Source organism: Malania oleifera, chromosome 12 (assembly GCF_029873635.1).
Source record: "Malania oleifera isolate guangnan ecotype guangnan chromosome 12, ASM2987363v1, whole genome shotgun sequence".
In the NCBI taxonomy this organism is placed as follows: Eukaryota; Viridiplantae; Streptophyta; class Magnoliopsida; order Santalales; family Ximeniaceae; genus Malania; species Malania oleifera.
The window spans coordinates 57636547-57652109 of NC_080428.1; the positions used below are offsets into that span (position 1 = coordinate 57636547).

The 15563-nt window shown below is 32.1% G+C and overlaps 2 protein-coding genes across 2 annotated transcripts; one reads left to right on the plus strand and one right to left on the minus strand.

Annotated features, from left to right (window-relative positions):
• Positions 1-3136: 3136 nt before the first annotated feature.
• LOC131144163 (protein DEHYDRATION-INDUCED 19-like) lies at positions 3137-11591 on the plus strand. The gene is made up of 5 exons (XM_058092609.1): positions 3137-3450; positions 3570-3709; positions 10147-10224; positions 10365-10648; positions 11012-11591. The coding sequence occupies exons 1-5, from the start codon at positions 3366-3368 to the stop codon at positions 11118-11120; spliced, it is 696 nt and encodes a 231-aa protein (XP_057948592.1). The 5' UTR covers positions 3137-3365; the 3' UTR covers positions 11121-11591.
• A 2592-nt stretch (positions 11592-14183) lies between these two features.
• LOC131143943 (uncharacterized) lies at positions 14184-14882 on the minus strand. The gene has a single exon (XM_058092298.1). The coding sequence runs from the start codon at positions 14880-14882 to the stop codon at positions 14184-14186; it is 699 nt and encodes a 232-aa protein (XP_057948281.1).
• Positions 14883-15563: the final 681 nt, after the last annotated feature.

A 15563-nucleotide genomic window follows, 5' to 3' on the forward strand; every position in this document is an offset into this window, starting at 1 on the left:
GTAAATCAAGTTTCCAACATAAAATGAGCTTCCTTTTTATATATTATATGTACTTTCGTAATTTAAATTTGTCCGTGAGTTGTATAGGAATATAATCTAAAAAACCTTATGTATATAAGGAGTCTTATACCTCGCATTTTAAAGTAGTTTTCAATCATATATTATGTTATTGCTCGTTACGATTTCGTTGACTGCATCACTTTTGTCTGCCTTTTATCATGCATATTTCCTTAGGATTAAATATCTATTTGAAATTTGTCTCTTTTTTTCATATATGCTCTACTAGGCTCGAGATCCATAGCGCATGATGTTCAATGATATAATTATACCTTGTATCATAGAAAAATAAGCTTAATTATCAAACTGATAATAAAGGTAAACTTATAAAATGGGACTAATCTAAATGCTAGTTCGAAAAAATGAAATGAACTGAGAAGATCGTGCACAATAAATTTTTTTTTTTTTGGGTCTATCTTCCATGGATATTGAGTAAAACCCAAACTTCATTTAAAAGACACAAGTACTTTGATAATTTTTATATCTATATGTGTATTGTTTTTTTTTTTTTTTTTTTTCAAACTTAGAAGAACTACATATCTACCCAGACATAATATTTTTTTGTTTTATAATAAATTTTATTGAAAACTATAACATCAACAAGACCACCAATTGAGTATTTCCATTATTTTGAAGTTATGATTGATGAGCGACTTGTTCAACTATAACTATGATTTTAAATTTTAATTATTTTGCTTTTATAATGTTGATGCTCCTTGTTCCTTGAGTGGGTCTTATGTTGGTGGCATCTTTTAACATTTTCAAGAATGAAAGGCCTACAAGTCATGGCATGTTATTCTCGCATTCATTTTAACTTGAAATATGACTTGACATGGATCTCTATATTCATGAAAATATGAAGGATTCTCAAACCATGGACATCAATTCTCACCCTTCCTTGCTCATTTTTATATGCTTCTTTCTTTTGCAATCAAATTACCCTACTATTTTAGTTGGTTACACAATAAGGCAAAAGATGAGGTTTGGTAAAAAGAAAATGATCTCCTTTCAAATTTCAAAAATTCTAAGAACCTCCCCTGGTGTTTCAAGAATTCTAAAAACCTCTCCTAGTGTTCCAAGAATTTCAGAAATCTCCCCACGATGTTTTAAGAATTCCAAGAATCTCCCCCGAGGTTTGCCAAAAGACACAAATCTTCATTTTTATTTTGTAAAAAGATAAGTTCTTTTAGGGCATGTTGTATCTTTTTGACAAACCTTAGGAGAGACATGTGACATTTTTGAAAACTTTAGAAGGTCTTTGTCTTTTTGGCAAACCTCAAGGAAGGTGAGTGTCTTTTGCCCTAAATAATAATGTTTCTATAATATAATATACACAATGTTAAAATTTAAAGACTATATTATCCACAATTTTGTTTAATGGGATTATTAAGTTTCATTTTTAAATTTATGATAATTGAAATTTTTATTAATATTTATAGATTTAATTAGGTACATTTCTTAGCAAACTTATGTGTTTAAAAAATATAGTTATTATCCATATATTATTTATATGTTAAGGACATAATGGTTATCTTCTTAAATGCTTGTAGGGTTTTTCATGTTGAACCAAATGAGCATCTTGTATAAATTCTTTAAAATATTTTATAATAAAAAAAATAAAAATATTTTCATGAGACGACATGCCACTCCCAATAATGAGATTTATGGAAATGTTATTACATGAAAATATTTTCTATGTCACGAACTAAATGCATTTTACAGTAAGTATATTTTAGCAGTTAAGATTTGGTGCATAGAGATCATTTGGAACAGTTTATAACTAATAATTTTGCTAAAAGAGAACTTATTGGAAAACAAAAGTACAATTAATAAGTATGGAATTGAAAAATTAATGAGTAATGTTTGGTTGTGTACTAGTAAATAAGTAGTGTTTGTAACTTACTTCTATTACAAGTATTTTACGAATATATTATAATATTATTAAAGCTTTTTATCACTAATTAATATATTATAATATAGAAGAAAATGTTATTAAATTAGCTAATATTTTAGTTAAATTTTACTATTAATTTTCAATTTAAATTTTAAATATTTTCTAATTAATGATTTAGCTAATGTTTATGCTATTTAATGTTCTAAGAATTTATATTAAATAAAATAACATATTATTATTTTCTAATTAGAAATAGTATTATTAATTTATGTTTATAATATTATAAGTTATATATATATATATTTTGTAATTCATCATTAATTCCTCAAATTAATATAATAAAAACTCATTAAGACCATAATTTCGACAAGGATGAAGGGAAGAATAGTCAGAATATCTATATCTAGAACAGAGAGAGAGAGAGAGAGAGAGAGAGAGAGAGAGAGAGAGGATTCGATGGAGCATCACGAGATCTGATGGTGATGCAAAGAGGGAGGGAGAGAGGTGATAGACGTAGTGTAATAGTCGAGCAGGCGTGTGAGAGTGAAGGAGGTGGTGCCTAATAGAGGAAGAAGGGGAGGCAGCGAGGGAGAGAGAAGAATAAAGAGAAATAGCAAATCCTGCTAATAAAAAATACATTTTATAAAACCTATTTATCTAAGTGCAAGTCACATTCAACTTTTTGGATAAATAATTATTAAATTTCTTTTCGTTTACAATAACTCTATATTTGGAAGAGGATCTAAATATGAATTTGTATAGATTTAAATACAATATACTATTTAGATTTACTCAAATTCAAATTTAAAATCTAAAATTCATTCTTCTTAATGTAATGTAAGTATATTTTTTTTAAAGTGATTGATAGCTTATAGAGGTCCCATTTTAAATATCATATATAACTAAATAAAGCACATATTTAAATTGGACTTATAACCGTTGAAAAAAAATAAAAAATAAAAGTAGCATTCAAAACAGGTGTACCGGCAACAGCTTTTCCTTTTATTTTTGGTAAGCAATTATTTAGCCAGCTACAGCAGAAAAAAAAAAAAAAAAAAAGACATAAAAATTTGAGCATGTAAGAAGATGAGAATTAAATTCCACATTTGCCCTCCCCTACCCGCAAAAATTACCCTTCTCCTACGTCAGCTGTTGTCAAGGCAGAAACCGTCAAAGAGACGGGAAATGAGGAGATGACAAAGTGGGTGGCCTCTCTCCTCCCTCTCTCTCTAAATCAAAATCCCAATTTGTGTTGTCCGAAGGAAGGCTGAAGCTCCATCAATCATCACCCCAGTTGCTAATAATTTCAAGAACACGAGGAAGGAGATCGAGGAGCTTCAATTTTTTATTTCATTTTTCAAGTATTTTTGTTTGGTTATAAAATCCATTTTCAATCTCTCCTGATCTTAGCTCGATGGAGTCTGAGTTCTGGGCGTCTCGTTTCGACGCCGTTAAACGCCAATACACCTTGCAGCACAACCATCAGAGCTCCCATTTAGGTTTGCTCGCGTGATCTCCCATTTTTTCCGAGCAAGTTGATTCAATTTGGTTTTCTGATTTTGTGGCTCACGAGTGTTTTTTATTTTTTTTGGGGGGGGGGGGGGGGGGGGATATGTAGATCGGTTGAATATAGATGATTTCGAGGTGGAAGACGAGGTTCGTCCCGATTTTTCGTGTCCGTACTGTTACGAGGATTTCGATATTGCGTCACTGTGTTCGCATCTGGAGGACGAGCATCCCTGCGAAACCAAAGTCACCGTGAGTTTTCTCAAGTTCATAAAATTTTTGAAATTTACAATCTGTGTTTCCCTTTTTGATGAAGAGGAGTCGTAGCTTTCCTTTGCTAGATATGCATAATTCCTTGATTTGGTTATGTTTGGCTAAAATTTAGCAAATTGTTTCCATTAGAGGTTTAGGAACTTTTCCATACACTCATGGGGATTTTTTTTTTCTTTTTTATTTTGGAAAATGATGTTGGAGGATCGACTTATGAATTGGATCTTTCAATTTATTTTTATGGTTGATTTTTCTTATCCAAAAAGAAAAAAAAAAAAAAAAATCATCTTCAACTCAATCTTTGGTATGGGAGTAAACTGGAAGAAGCTTCAACTTGATGAGTATGTTCACAGGTGATGGATCTTTCAATTTATTTTTATGGTTGATTTTTCTTATCCAAAAAGAAAAAAAAAAAATCATCTTCAACTCAATCTTTGGTATGGGAGTAAACTGGAAGAAGCTTCAACTTGATGAGTATGTACACCGGTGATCATCAACCTGTTTGGTATGGCCATGGACCAGGTAGTAGGATTTTGTTTTCATTGCCTTTGCTGAATATGGCACTGTAGCTCTTATAGTTTCCAACAACTATAAAGATCAACTCCCATGAGATTATAATTTTATTAATATAAGCAACTTTCTGTTAGTAAATAGTTGACTCTACATTAAAAAGTGATTTAGATAGTTAATAAAAAAAAACATTTTACCCTAAACAAATTATGTATTTAATTCAAATACAATGATGAGTGTTCACTAAAATATATATTTTATAAAATAGAAAAAAATACATTAACACCCTTCAACAATCAATCATGTCACGCACACCCCCTTATACTTATAAAAAGTAACACTTAAATCTTGTTGGTTATCTTATTTGTTACAAAAGACCCCTTAATTTATCAGAAGACCATTAAATCTGTGGATTAGCATCATTGACATGCGGCACAAGAATAATTGATAATTTTTGAATGAAATTGCTCTGATAAGCCTAGAGAACATGCAAGCATCATAAAATTTAATTGACTTAAAGGGACTTGCAAGATATGGTGTTTTATTAATTAACATAAATATTGTTGGAATTTGCAATTATTAGTTATTAGTTGTTGGTTGTTTTACCCTAATTTTACACTTCTGACACTAATTTTGTGCGACATATTTTCTAAAAACTATCTAATTCTATTCTTTGTTGATAATCTTGGGGATTTGCTATTTTTTAACCTTTTTTTTTGTATTAAAAATTTTTTGTAACATAAGCTAATAATTAAATTTATTATTTTTATGTTTTGATAAATGAGTACTTTTATTTCATTAAAAAAAAAGAGAAAAGAAAATAACTAGGTGCAAGACATGTCACAAATAGACTTCTTAATCATTCTTCTATAGTAAAAATAATTAATAATAATATTTCTTAAATTTATAACGGCAATTTTAACTAAAAAATTGTCAATTATTCATACACCATAGAGATGATGCTAATACATTTAATTGAACAATTTTTTGTTATTAGAAGGCATCATTTTAGGGTCACTGTTTAAAATTCTAGAGGCGGTATTTAGAGCATTATTACATAATTCAAGGAGTGTGAGTGTATTTTTTCTTAAAAAAATTCTCACTCAAAAAATAACTTGGTTTTTTTTTAAGTCTTTTTTGGTCTTATAACAAAAAACTATTCAAGATTGTCTTTTAGAAAGTAGAAGTTACCTAAGATGTTAATATTTCATTATCAAACATATAAATCCATCAAATAGCGTCCATTGTCATCACTAGACAAAAGTAAAAGATAAAAAATAATTTTTTTTTAATATTCAAAAATAAAATCATCTTTACATAAAATGTGCATATCGATCACCATAATAACTTAAAGCTTAAGTGTGATGATAAATACCCCTAAAATATTACGAGAAATATTACTCTTCAAATAACTTGTATTTTTCCAATTAATATTTTTTTAAAAAATACTAAGATTCAAGGCAAGTCACTGCTAATCCAGAAGAATACCAAGTATAAATGAAAAAATAAGTAATAATAAAGTCAAAATATTGAGAAATCATTAAGAATGAACTATTAAGAAATCACTACAAAAGGAGAGGAAGGAGGATGTACAAACAACAAGTGTATAAATGAAGTACCCTACTGTCAGAAATCAGGTAGTGTAAACAAACAAATTTCAGAAAATAACTTGTTGGATCTTGAGTATGTATTGCTGCAGCTTTGCCTCCTTCTTGAGGAGTCTGACGTTGTACATCTGCCCACTCTCTCCTGTAAATTCTTTTTGCTTAATAAGATTTTATCTTTCAATATGAAGAATTTTAATTTCAATTTTTTGTATAGGTTCTTGTATTGAGTTATTAACAAAATCTTAGAAGAACAAAACAAATTTTTTTGGTGTAATTAAACTTCCAGAATTTGGATTCTATCCAATAAAATTTGAAAAACCAAGTAGTAAGCATAAGCGGAAAAAAAATAAAAAAAAAAAAATCAAAACATACGTTCTACTAAAAATCAGATGGCTTAAACCGAACATTCTAGGTGTGAAGCTGTGTCAAACCAAAAAACTCAACAAGCATTAGCTCTACCTTAAAAAGAGGTGATCCAGCTGTTTTGAATTGGTTGGACCTTGGGTGTGCACTTCTGCCCAGCATGTGTGAAGGGCAGCATTACTTGTCTTCTCCGGGCTAGCTAGCTGATTATACACCCTCCTCTTCTCTTTGTAATGATTTCTTAATAGTTCCTTTATAATAATTTCTTAATTTGATTCATTATTAGTTTTTATTTGTACTTGGTATTTTTTATCTTAATTAACAGTGTCTTGTTTTGAATCTTAGTGTTTTCTTTTATATCCTAATTGAAATATGCAAGTTATTGAAGAGTGATAATTTTTTATAATATTTTGGGGACTATTTATCATTGCATTGAAGCTTTCAATTATTATGGTAATGGAGTATATACATTTTATGCATGATTTTTTATTTAATTTTTGAATATGAATAATTTTTACTTTTGTCTAATGGCAACGTATGTTAGTTGACAGATTTATATGATTATAATGAAATATAAATAACTTAGGTAGCTTACACCTATTGCAAAAATAAAAAAAAAATACTTTGGCAATCAGAGCTGTTTCCAAAGGGGCAGATTATTTCATGAGTGATATATATTTTTTTAATATTTTATTGAATACTTATCATTGTGCTTGGGCCTTAGTTTATTATGGGAATGCAATATATATTTTGTTAGGTATATTCCCAAGATTTTTTTTTTGGGGGGAGGGGGGTGAATTGGGTATATAAAAATTATCGCCTAGGTTAAACCAGATCAATAGTATTACTCAACTTAGGGTCTGTCCATGCAATAATAAACTCAATCATTCGCAATAGTAAAATATAAACATATATGTGCTGGAATTTGAAATGCGGAAATTAAAAGTACGCATAAGAAATGTTATCGGGGTTCAGCCAACTGTGCCTACGTCCTCGCCTTGGCTACATTAACATAAGGATTCCACTAATGCTCACTTAACGGGTAGAGCGGCACCGATTACGATCAGGTCAATTTAAGGGCCTTGGCTACATTAACATAAGGATTCCACTAATGCTCACTTAACGGGTAGAGCGGCACCGATTACGATCAGGTCAATTTAAGGGACTGACCTCAACCAACACGCTTTACTAGGATGATGCACTTAATTTTCCTAACCGGGTTTAAGTCAGTCTGGGACTATTTAACAGGGTTAGTTTCCCTTTTCAGGCCTATGCCTGAAATACAACAGATTTAAAATTTTACGTACAAAAAAACGCTTCTTACATAAGCTGATATGTACCACTATGCACAATATAATCAATGCACCTTAATAATGTATGAACTATAAGTTCGGTGTTCTATGTGTGCAATCAACATTCAATATTATCGATAATCTCAAATCTGCACAAGAGTGTATCAACAAGGTTTTCTTTGAAACACAATATAAAATATCTCAATGCAAGCATAGAGTTTCAAAGATGCCAATCAGAGTATTCAAACAATCTCAAACATATATTCTCAAATGTATCTAGCACAAGAGTTGTTTGAAATCTAGCTTTGTAAAATATTCTTGCATACAAAAGAATAAGTCCAAATGAGTATTGCAATGATAATGCAAACTCACTTAGCTATATGATTTTTTCCAACCAAAGATTTATCAAATGAAATCGGGAGAAAAATCAAGCTAAACCCTCAATACGAAAATCACAAGCACAAGAGCAAGTGAGGGTTTTTAGTAAAATGGAATAATCAATAAAACACTCACAAAGCTATTTTTCTCAAAGGAATAGAAGTATTATGAGTGTATGAGATTGGAATGAACAAATAGGGCTTAGAAAATTTAAGAGAGTTTTTGACTAATCCTATTTGTTAATCTTGCCTTAATTTTGCAAATGAAGAGATATATATAGGCATAAACAAAATTATGACCGTTGGGGACACCAAGGGTATTCTTAAAATTGTTTTAAAACGGTTTAGGAAAATTAACCCTGTTTAATTAAATTAAACCCCGGTAAAAAATAATTTAATCCTCGAGATTCGATTGCTCGGTCTGAGGTTCGGGTGCCTGAATAGATTTAGTTAGAAATTCAATTTTTAAAGGTTCGGGTGCCCGAAGTCAGGGTTGGTTGGCTGAACTAAAGACAAAAACTTTCTATCTGCGGTTCGGGTGCCCCAAGCTGAGTTCGATTAACCGAACCAACAAGTTCGGTCGCCCGAGGCCTTTTTGAACGTGAAGGTTCGGGTGTTTGAGTTGGTGAAAAGCAATCTGACATGAGTTTGGTCGCCCGAAACCTGGTCAACCCGCTGACTTCTTAGCGGTTCGGGCGCTCGAGGTGTTTTGAACACGATGGGTTCGGTCGCCTGACCTCTCACAAAATTTTCCTATTTAGTTCATTTTTAAGACAATTAATTCCCTTGATTATGTAAGTGATATGGGGACTATTTGTGCATTTGTTTAGGGGTCTAAGGTTTTTCTATCCTATCGAAAAAATCTGGTGTTGGTCGACCGAAGGTATTTCCTAATGTCTCTCTAAGGTTTTAAGCTTATAAGTTCCTACATGCATGTAATGTAAATTATTACAGACCTTGGATGATTATTATTACAGACCCAATGATAATAAATACAACAATAAATATGCTGGGTCTTCACTTCTCTTCAGGTTATCGAATGCCATTATGTGAACTTGTCAATGAGAACCTGCAAACAAACTTGACAACCATTAAATACCAGAATATTTGTCATTATCAAAACTGAGAATGACCCATAGGATCAACATATTTTGTTAATTGAATGAACGGAAAAAAAAAGTCATTTTATTGATGGCTCAAATTATTATTATTTTTAAAACATAAAGCTAATTTTTGACTAATGGAAGCTTGTTTTTATCAATAAGATTAGCTTACACCTAATTAAAAAAAAAAAAAAACTTAGGCAGTCATAGCCGTTTCCAAGGGGCAGATTATTTTATGAGTAATATATATATATTTTTAATATTTTATTGTATCTCATTATTTTACTTGGGCCTTAGTTTATTATGGGAATGCAATATATATTTTGTTAATTGAATGAAAGTATAAAAAAGTCATTTTATTGATGGCTCAAATTATTATATTTTTAATGTGAAGCTAATTTTTGACTAATGAAAGGTTGTTTTTATCAATAACATTATAATCTCAATGGCTTTTATGGTAGAGGGTGTAATGTCATATTCAGACAACTCAGAAAGCTGGCTGCTTACACATGGGCTACAGATCATGCTGACTGACCATTAACCATTCCCTGCCCCACTTGGGAGCTTAAAGAAAGAGATCATTTTCAATCGAAGTTCTAATTAGGCATAAATGGTTACGCACTCTTCTTAAAGGTTACACAGAACAGCTGGTTGATCTACTCTGTTCACTCCATCTATAAAGTGGATCCTTGTCCCTCAACGATTTTGGTCACTTCTCCCCAGTGAACAGCAGAGAGGGGACGATGAAAAATCTATTGCACAATGAGCATTCCATTAACTCATTATACACAAGGAAGTATACTTACCAGATATTTTACATAAATATTATAGTAATACTATCATTTTTATGATATTTAGATATGTTTTTTATGCTTTTTTCATCAAGTAAAGTCATGCTGCATGATGGTTTGTTTGTCTGACTGGCTTGAAAGCTGCTTTGGTCAGATACTGTATTTGCACTACATTTGCTAGAGAAAAGTTAGGTCTGCTTTCTTTAAGATTGACTGGCCCAAAATTGATGACTATTATGAAATTAAAGGGTAAAAGATAGGAACAAACATTTTGAATATCTTGGTTGTAAAGCAATATCTGATGCTGTCTGAAATTACTTGTAGTTCATCTCCGCAATGTGAAGAGTCTGATCTGGTGTCCATTTTCTCCTTGCAGGTTTGTCCCATTTGCTCGGTTAAAGTTGCACATGACATGCTAAGTCATATTACGCTGCAACATGCACACCTATTCAAGATATCCTTTTTAAAATGGAAATTTCTTTGCAACATGTTTATCCTTGTGATTTTTAAGCAGAGCCCTTGTATTGTTTCTCTTGTCGTATACGCACTAGTGAAAATTTATGTCATAATCAAGTTTCTTTAACAGTAGGTTACTTTCAGAGGCGCCGGAGATTACGCAGGGTTGCAATTCCTAACAGTCAGACACTATCCCTCCTGGGTCGGGATCTTCGTGAGGCTCATCTAAAGGTGCTTCTAGGGGGTGGTGGATACCGGTCAAACAATACAAATGCTTCTACTGCACTTTCTGATCCATTCCTTTCATCACTTATTTTGAATTTCCCTACATCTGAAGCAGAAGACATTTCAAGATCTGTGATATCTGGTGTTGACGACTTTTCTGTAAAGACTGCAACACCAGCGCATAGTTGGAAATCAAGGTGCTGGAAATTATCTTCTTTCCACTTAAAGGCCTTTTGAAACTTGGAATTAAGAAAAGGAAAGGAAAATGTAGAGGAATTCACTTTTTTCATGTTTAGTTGTTAAGGAAAGAGAATAAAATATGCAGCAAACGAATTCACTTTTTTCATGTTTAGTTGTTTTACACATCATTTATCATTTGATTTTTCATAAATTTTAATCACACTAGAGCAGATTTGCATTTATAATAGTGCTTTATTTCCCTCTTATTTTTCTTTTAATTTCCTTTTCTCATACAAAATTCCTGATTGGGGCCTAAAAAATGTGTGTTGGCTGTTTTGACTACATTGGGTCATCTTAGAGATGTGTTTCTTCACTTGCAGTTTTGATCCTTCATTGAGTTCCGAAGAGCAAGAAGAAAGGAGGAGACAGGCTGCTGCAAGAGCAGGTTTTGTGCAAGATCTGCTTCTCTCCACTCTCTTAGACGACTAGAAGAAACGGGGAATTGCTGCAAAGAGAATGGTGAGTTACTCTTGGTTACATAGCAGCTTGACGAACCCAATAAACAGCTCAGTTGGATATGTAGGCAGAGGCTATAGATGTACTTATTTTCTGAAGAAGCAATGGTCTTCTTCTAGCTAATATAAGAAATGCTTATTATATATGTTGCAAGCTACTGTTCAAAGGCAGATCTTCAGCATAGTAGCATATGGAACTTTCGGCTCAGTCATTTCCACAAAGCAGGTGAGAAGAAAGTTTGGAAGACCACATTCTGGTGGAAGTGCCGTGGATAAAAAGAAATCCAATGTGAACAGGTCTACTGACTACTCATTCCTATGATATATATTAGCTAGTCAAGGTGCTATTGTTAAAATTATGTTTTGTTTTTTTGTTTTATTTTTCTTATGGTGACCCATAAAAATGAAGAAAATTGTTAATAGAAGCACTTTCTGTGTTCACTAATGATTTTTCATGCTAGATCCTACAGATTACTATAGAACCTGATGTTTTGAGAATTTTTTAGGGTCGGTTTGGATTCAAGATTTTTTAGGGGGTATGAAAGGCTTTTATTTTTTTTTTTTTTAATATGACTAAAAATTAGGAGAAAAACTAAACATTAATGGTGTGTAAAATCAAAGTTTTGTTTATAAATTTAGCATATATATTTTTTATTTTATTTATATTTTTATTTTTCTTGATAATCAAAATAAGAATACCTTGATATTTTTCTAGTTTCAAATGGGTCTTAGTACTGAAATAATGTATCGTTTTCAGATTAATAACTTCAATTTGAGATTCGAAACCTGGACCTCCCGAAAAGGGGTTAGGCGATGAACCATTAGGTCAAAGTTCGGATTCTACTTTGTGAAATTTTATGATAATGGTTATTCTTATGAGGCAAGCATAAAATGTGTGGCTTACCCGGATAATCGCGATGAATGATCATTTTTAAACAGAAACTTTTGAGAAGAATTTTCAATTAAATGAAAAAAATTAATCAACAGGCGGGCCTCTCTTCATCCTATTTTTCTCCACATTGAAAGGATTGCCAAAAAAAAAAAAAAACAAAATCTTAAAATTTTATGCTAACAAAAAAATATTTTTCCTCCCTCTTTTTCCTTTCATCCTCATTTTTATCTCTTTTTTTTCTTTCACTTCTACCAAACACCTTGGGATACATAATCATTGACAAGCAAATATTAACCTTGAGGTCTTATTTGGAACTTAAAAAGTATTAGAAAAGAAAAGAAAAGAAAATTTTGATCAACGAAATAAAATATATATAATTAATAAATAAAAATTTGTTGTAAAACATGTATATTTATGTGGATTACTATCTAAATAATAGGTTACAACCTTTGGTATGCCCACATCAGTGTTTTAAAAGGCGAAGGCGTAAGACGAGGCGTTTTACCTTCCGCGAGGCGAGGCGTAAGTCTTTTGGGATTGAATTTTTTAAACAATTAATAAATAAAAAAATTATATATAGTATTAAAATGAGAAAAATGTTAGAATAATGGAAAAAATATAGCATTCATAATTCTTAGAATCGTAAGTATCCTATGGGACAATTTTAGGCTTTAGCTAACAAACTCAAACGCATGTCAAAAATAAGCCATAAGTTCTCAAAAAGAAGAGAAAAAACCAAATTAAAACATTACAATGTCTTATCATTCAAGATTCTAATTTCAAAGATTCTAGTAAATCTTAATCAACAAAGTTCAAAGGGAACTATCAAGATCTTCATCAACGTCCTCATCTTTATCAACGTCCTCATCTTCATCATAATAAATAGGAGTTCTTCTAGTAATTAATTCCTCTCCCACTTCAACATCATTGTCTTCCTCAGTTGTTTCCAATGTTGGCCCCTTGCCTTTGTCTTGAGTGCCTACCTATTCAATAAAGCTATAGGTTAGGAGTTAGGAGAAATGTAGAATTATAAATTAGTAGATTAAAAAATGACTATTGATATGTATGTACTCAAATTCTCACAATAATCACTAATTTTCCTTTTTCTAGGAAGATTAGAATGCGAGCTACTAGCAGCTTGTGTTGCTTGAGCATCATCTCCTTCAAGAGCTACCACGGACAAAGCTTTAATAGCATCAACATTTAGGACATTTTCATCATCAACCCAAGAAGTATCTTTTGGGAGGATAGGTTCTTCATTCTCTTGATCCATTCATCATCTGAAGTTACTTCTGGCACCAATATTGGATCATAATTTTGTCTTCTTCTTATAGCTCTCTCCCTCAGTTTGGTGTTGTACTTGACGTAAACTAGAGCATTCAATCTCTTGTGCTCTAATCTATTCCTATTTTTCGTATGAATTTGCTCAAATGTGCTCCAATTCCTCTCACATCCACTAGCACTACATGTCAGGCTAAGAACACGAATAGCAAAGTTCATCAATTCTGGGGTCTTTGTTGCAAAACGCTTCCACCAATTAGCTACAGAATAAAAAAGAACATGTTTAAGTTCCAAGTTATAAGAAGAAACAAGGATAGAGTACTACTAATTAACTATTTTTACTGAAATATTATTTTTACCCGGGCTTCTCAACATTCTGGAGTCAACAGCCACTTGAGTCCCAAAATCCCCTCGTGCATTATCAAACAAATCCAATTGGATGTTTGTAGCTAGCCTCTCCTCATATGTCAACATTCTATCCATGCATTCAAATAATCATTTTTTCACTTCTTCATAATTAGAGAAGTTCTCCTTATAATGCAATTGGGGATTTAAATAATATCCTGCAGCATGTAAATGGTGATGAAGTTGTGGAGTCTATCTATTATCTATTTTTCTCCAAATGGGTCCATATTTTTTCTCATTTCTAGAAAAATTTGCAGCAATTTTTTCCTTTGCCAAATCCATCATCTCATAGAGAAACCCCATGGCCGGTCTTTCCTCAAAATCAACCTCCCTTAGAATACACACAAGAGGGACAACACTCTTGATAACATACGCCACGTGAGGCCAAAAATGTTGGTCAAATAAAATTATTGAGTGAGTCCTTATACCTTCATGCATTTTTGCATATGTAGAAGTACACTACTTCTCCGAAGAAAACATAGATTGAAGGCTTCGCTTTTGTTTGTAAATGCTCTGAAGTGTCAAAAATGCAGTAGCAAAGCGTGTCACTGCAGGGCAGATGAGTTCTTCGTTGTCGGTGAAATGCTTCCTCATCTTTGCAATTACATAGGAATGATTATAAATAAATTTCACAACTTGCTTAGCCTTTAGGATTGTGCTTGCATGGATCTTCAATTTTGCAATATCCTCCAACATGAGATCCAAACAATGTATAGCACATGGAGTCCAATAGAGTTTTTGCCTTTTTTCCATAAGCTTTTTCCCACCATTTATCATATTTTTCGCATTATAAGTTATCACTTGCACAACATTCTCCTCACCAACTTCCTCAACCACCTCATCCATATACTTAAACAACAAATCACCATTTTTTTTTATAGAATTATAAGCATCAATGGATTTTAAAAACCACATACCAGCAGGACTATTCACAAGGAAATTAATTAAGACCCTTGAACACCCATCGGTCCATCCATCAATCATGATAGAACATCCATATTCCTTCCAAGCTTTTTTGTGATCTTTCAACCTGCTATCGATGTCTTTCACTTCATCTTTAAGGATCCAAGTCCTCATATCATGCATAGATGGAGGCTTGAATCCTGGCCCATAATTAGCAATTCCATCAATCATAACATGCCAATATACGTCATCCATCAAATTAAATGGTAAAGCATTGTTGAGCACACAACGGCCAACTTTCCTACACACTTCATTTCTTTCTTCCTTCTTCCATTTTGAGTTTAGAGTGGATTGTTTGGTATGTGAAAATGAAAACTTATCCATTGGACCTTTAATCTTAGGAGTATGGTCACTTCCACTATTTTGATGCTTAAAATCTCCAACATTAGACCTAGCACTCTGACTCCCTCCTTTTGGACCCTGCCCAATCTCTTCAAGAAGTTCATTTCTTTTGCCCTTCTCTTTTTGAAATTTTTCAAGAGCATTCTTGCACTAATCACTCACGTTTTGAGGGGCTTTTGGACAAAGTTTCATTCCTTTCCTTATACCAGCCAAATGATTTTTAAACCTTGTCACAGTCCCACTACAACATTGATCACAAAATTTACATCTAAAATATTTTTCTCCATCAACTTCTTTTATATATTTCCAAACAAAATCTTTTTTTTGCCCCTTGGAATCAGCTTCACACATTTCAGAAGGTGCAGTAAGATTTAATTTAAACAATTAAATATAAAATAAAAACAAAACTTGAGACAAACTCAAACCCGTCGAACAGACTTCCAAAGATAGCCAAATGATGCTTCCAGAGAGAGAGAGAACAGAGCAGAGCCTTCGAGAGAGGGAGCAGATGGGACAGACTTTGACAGATTAGCC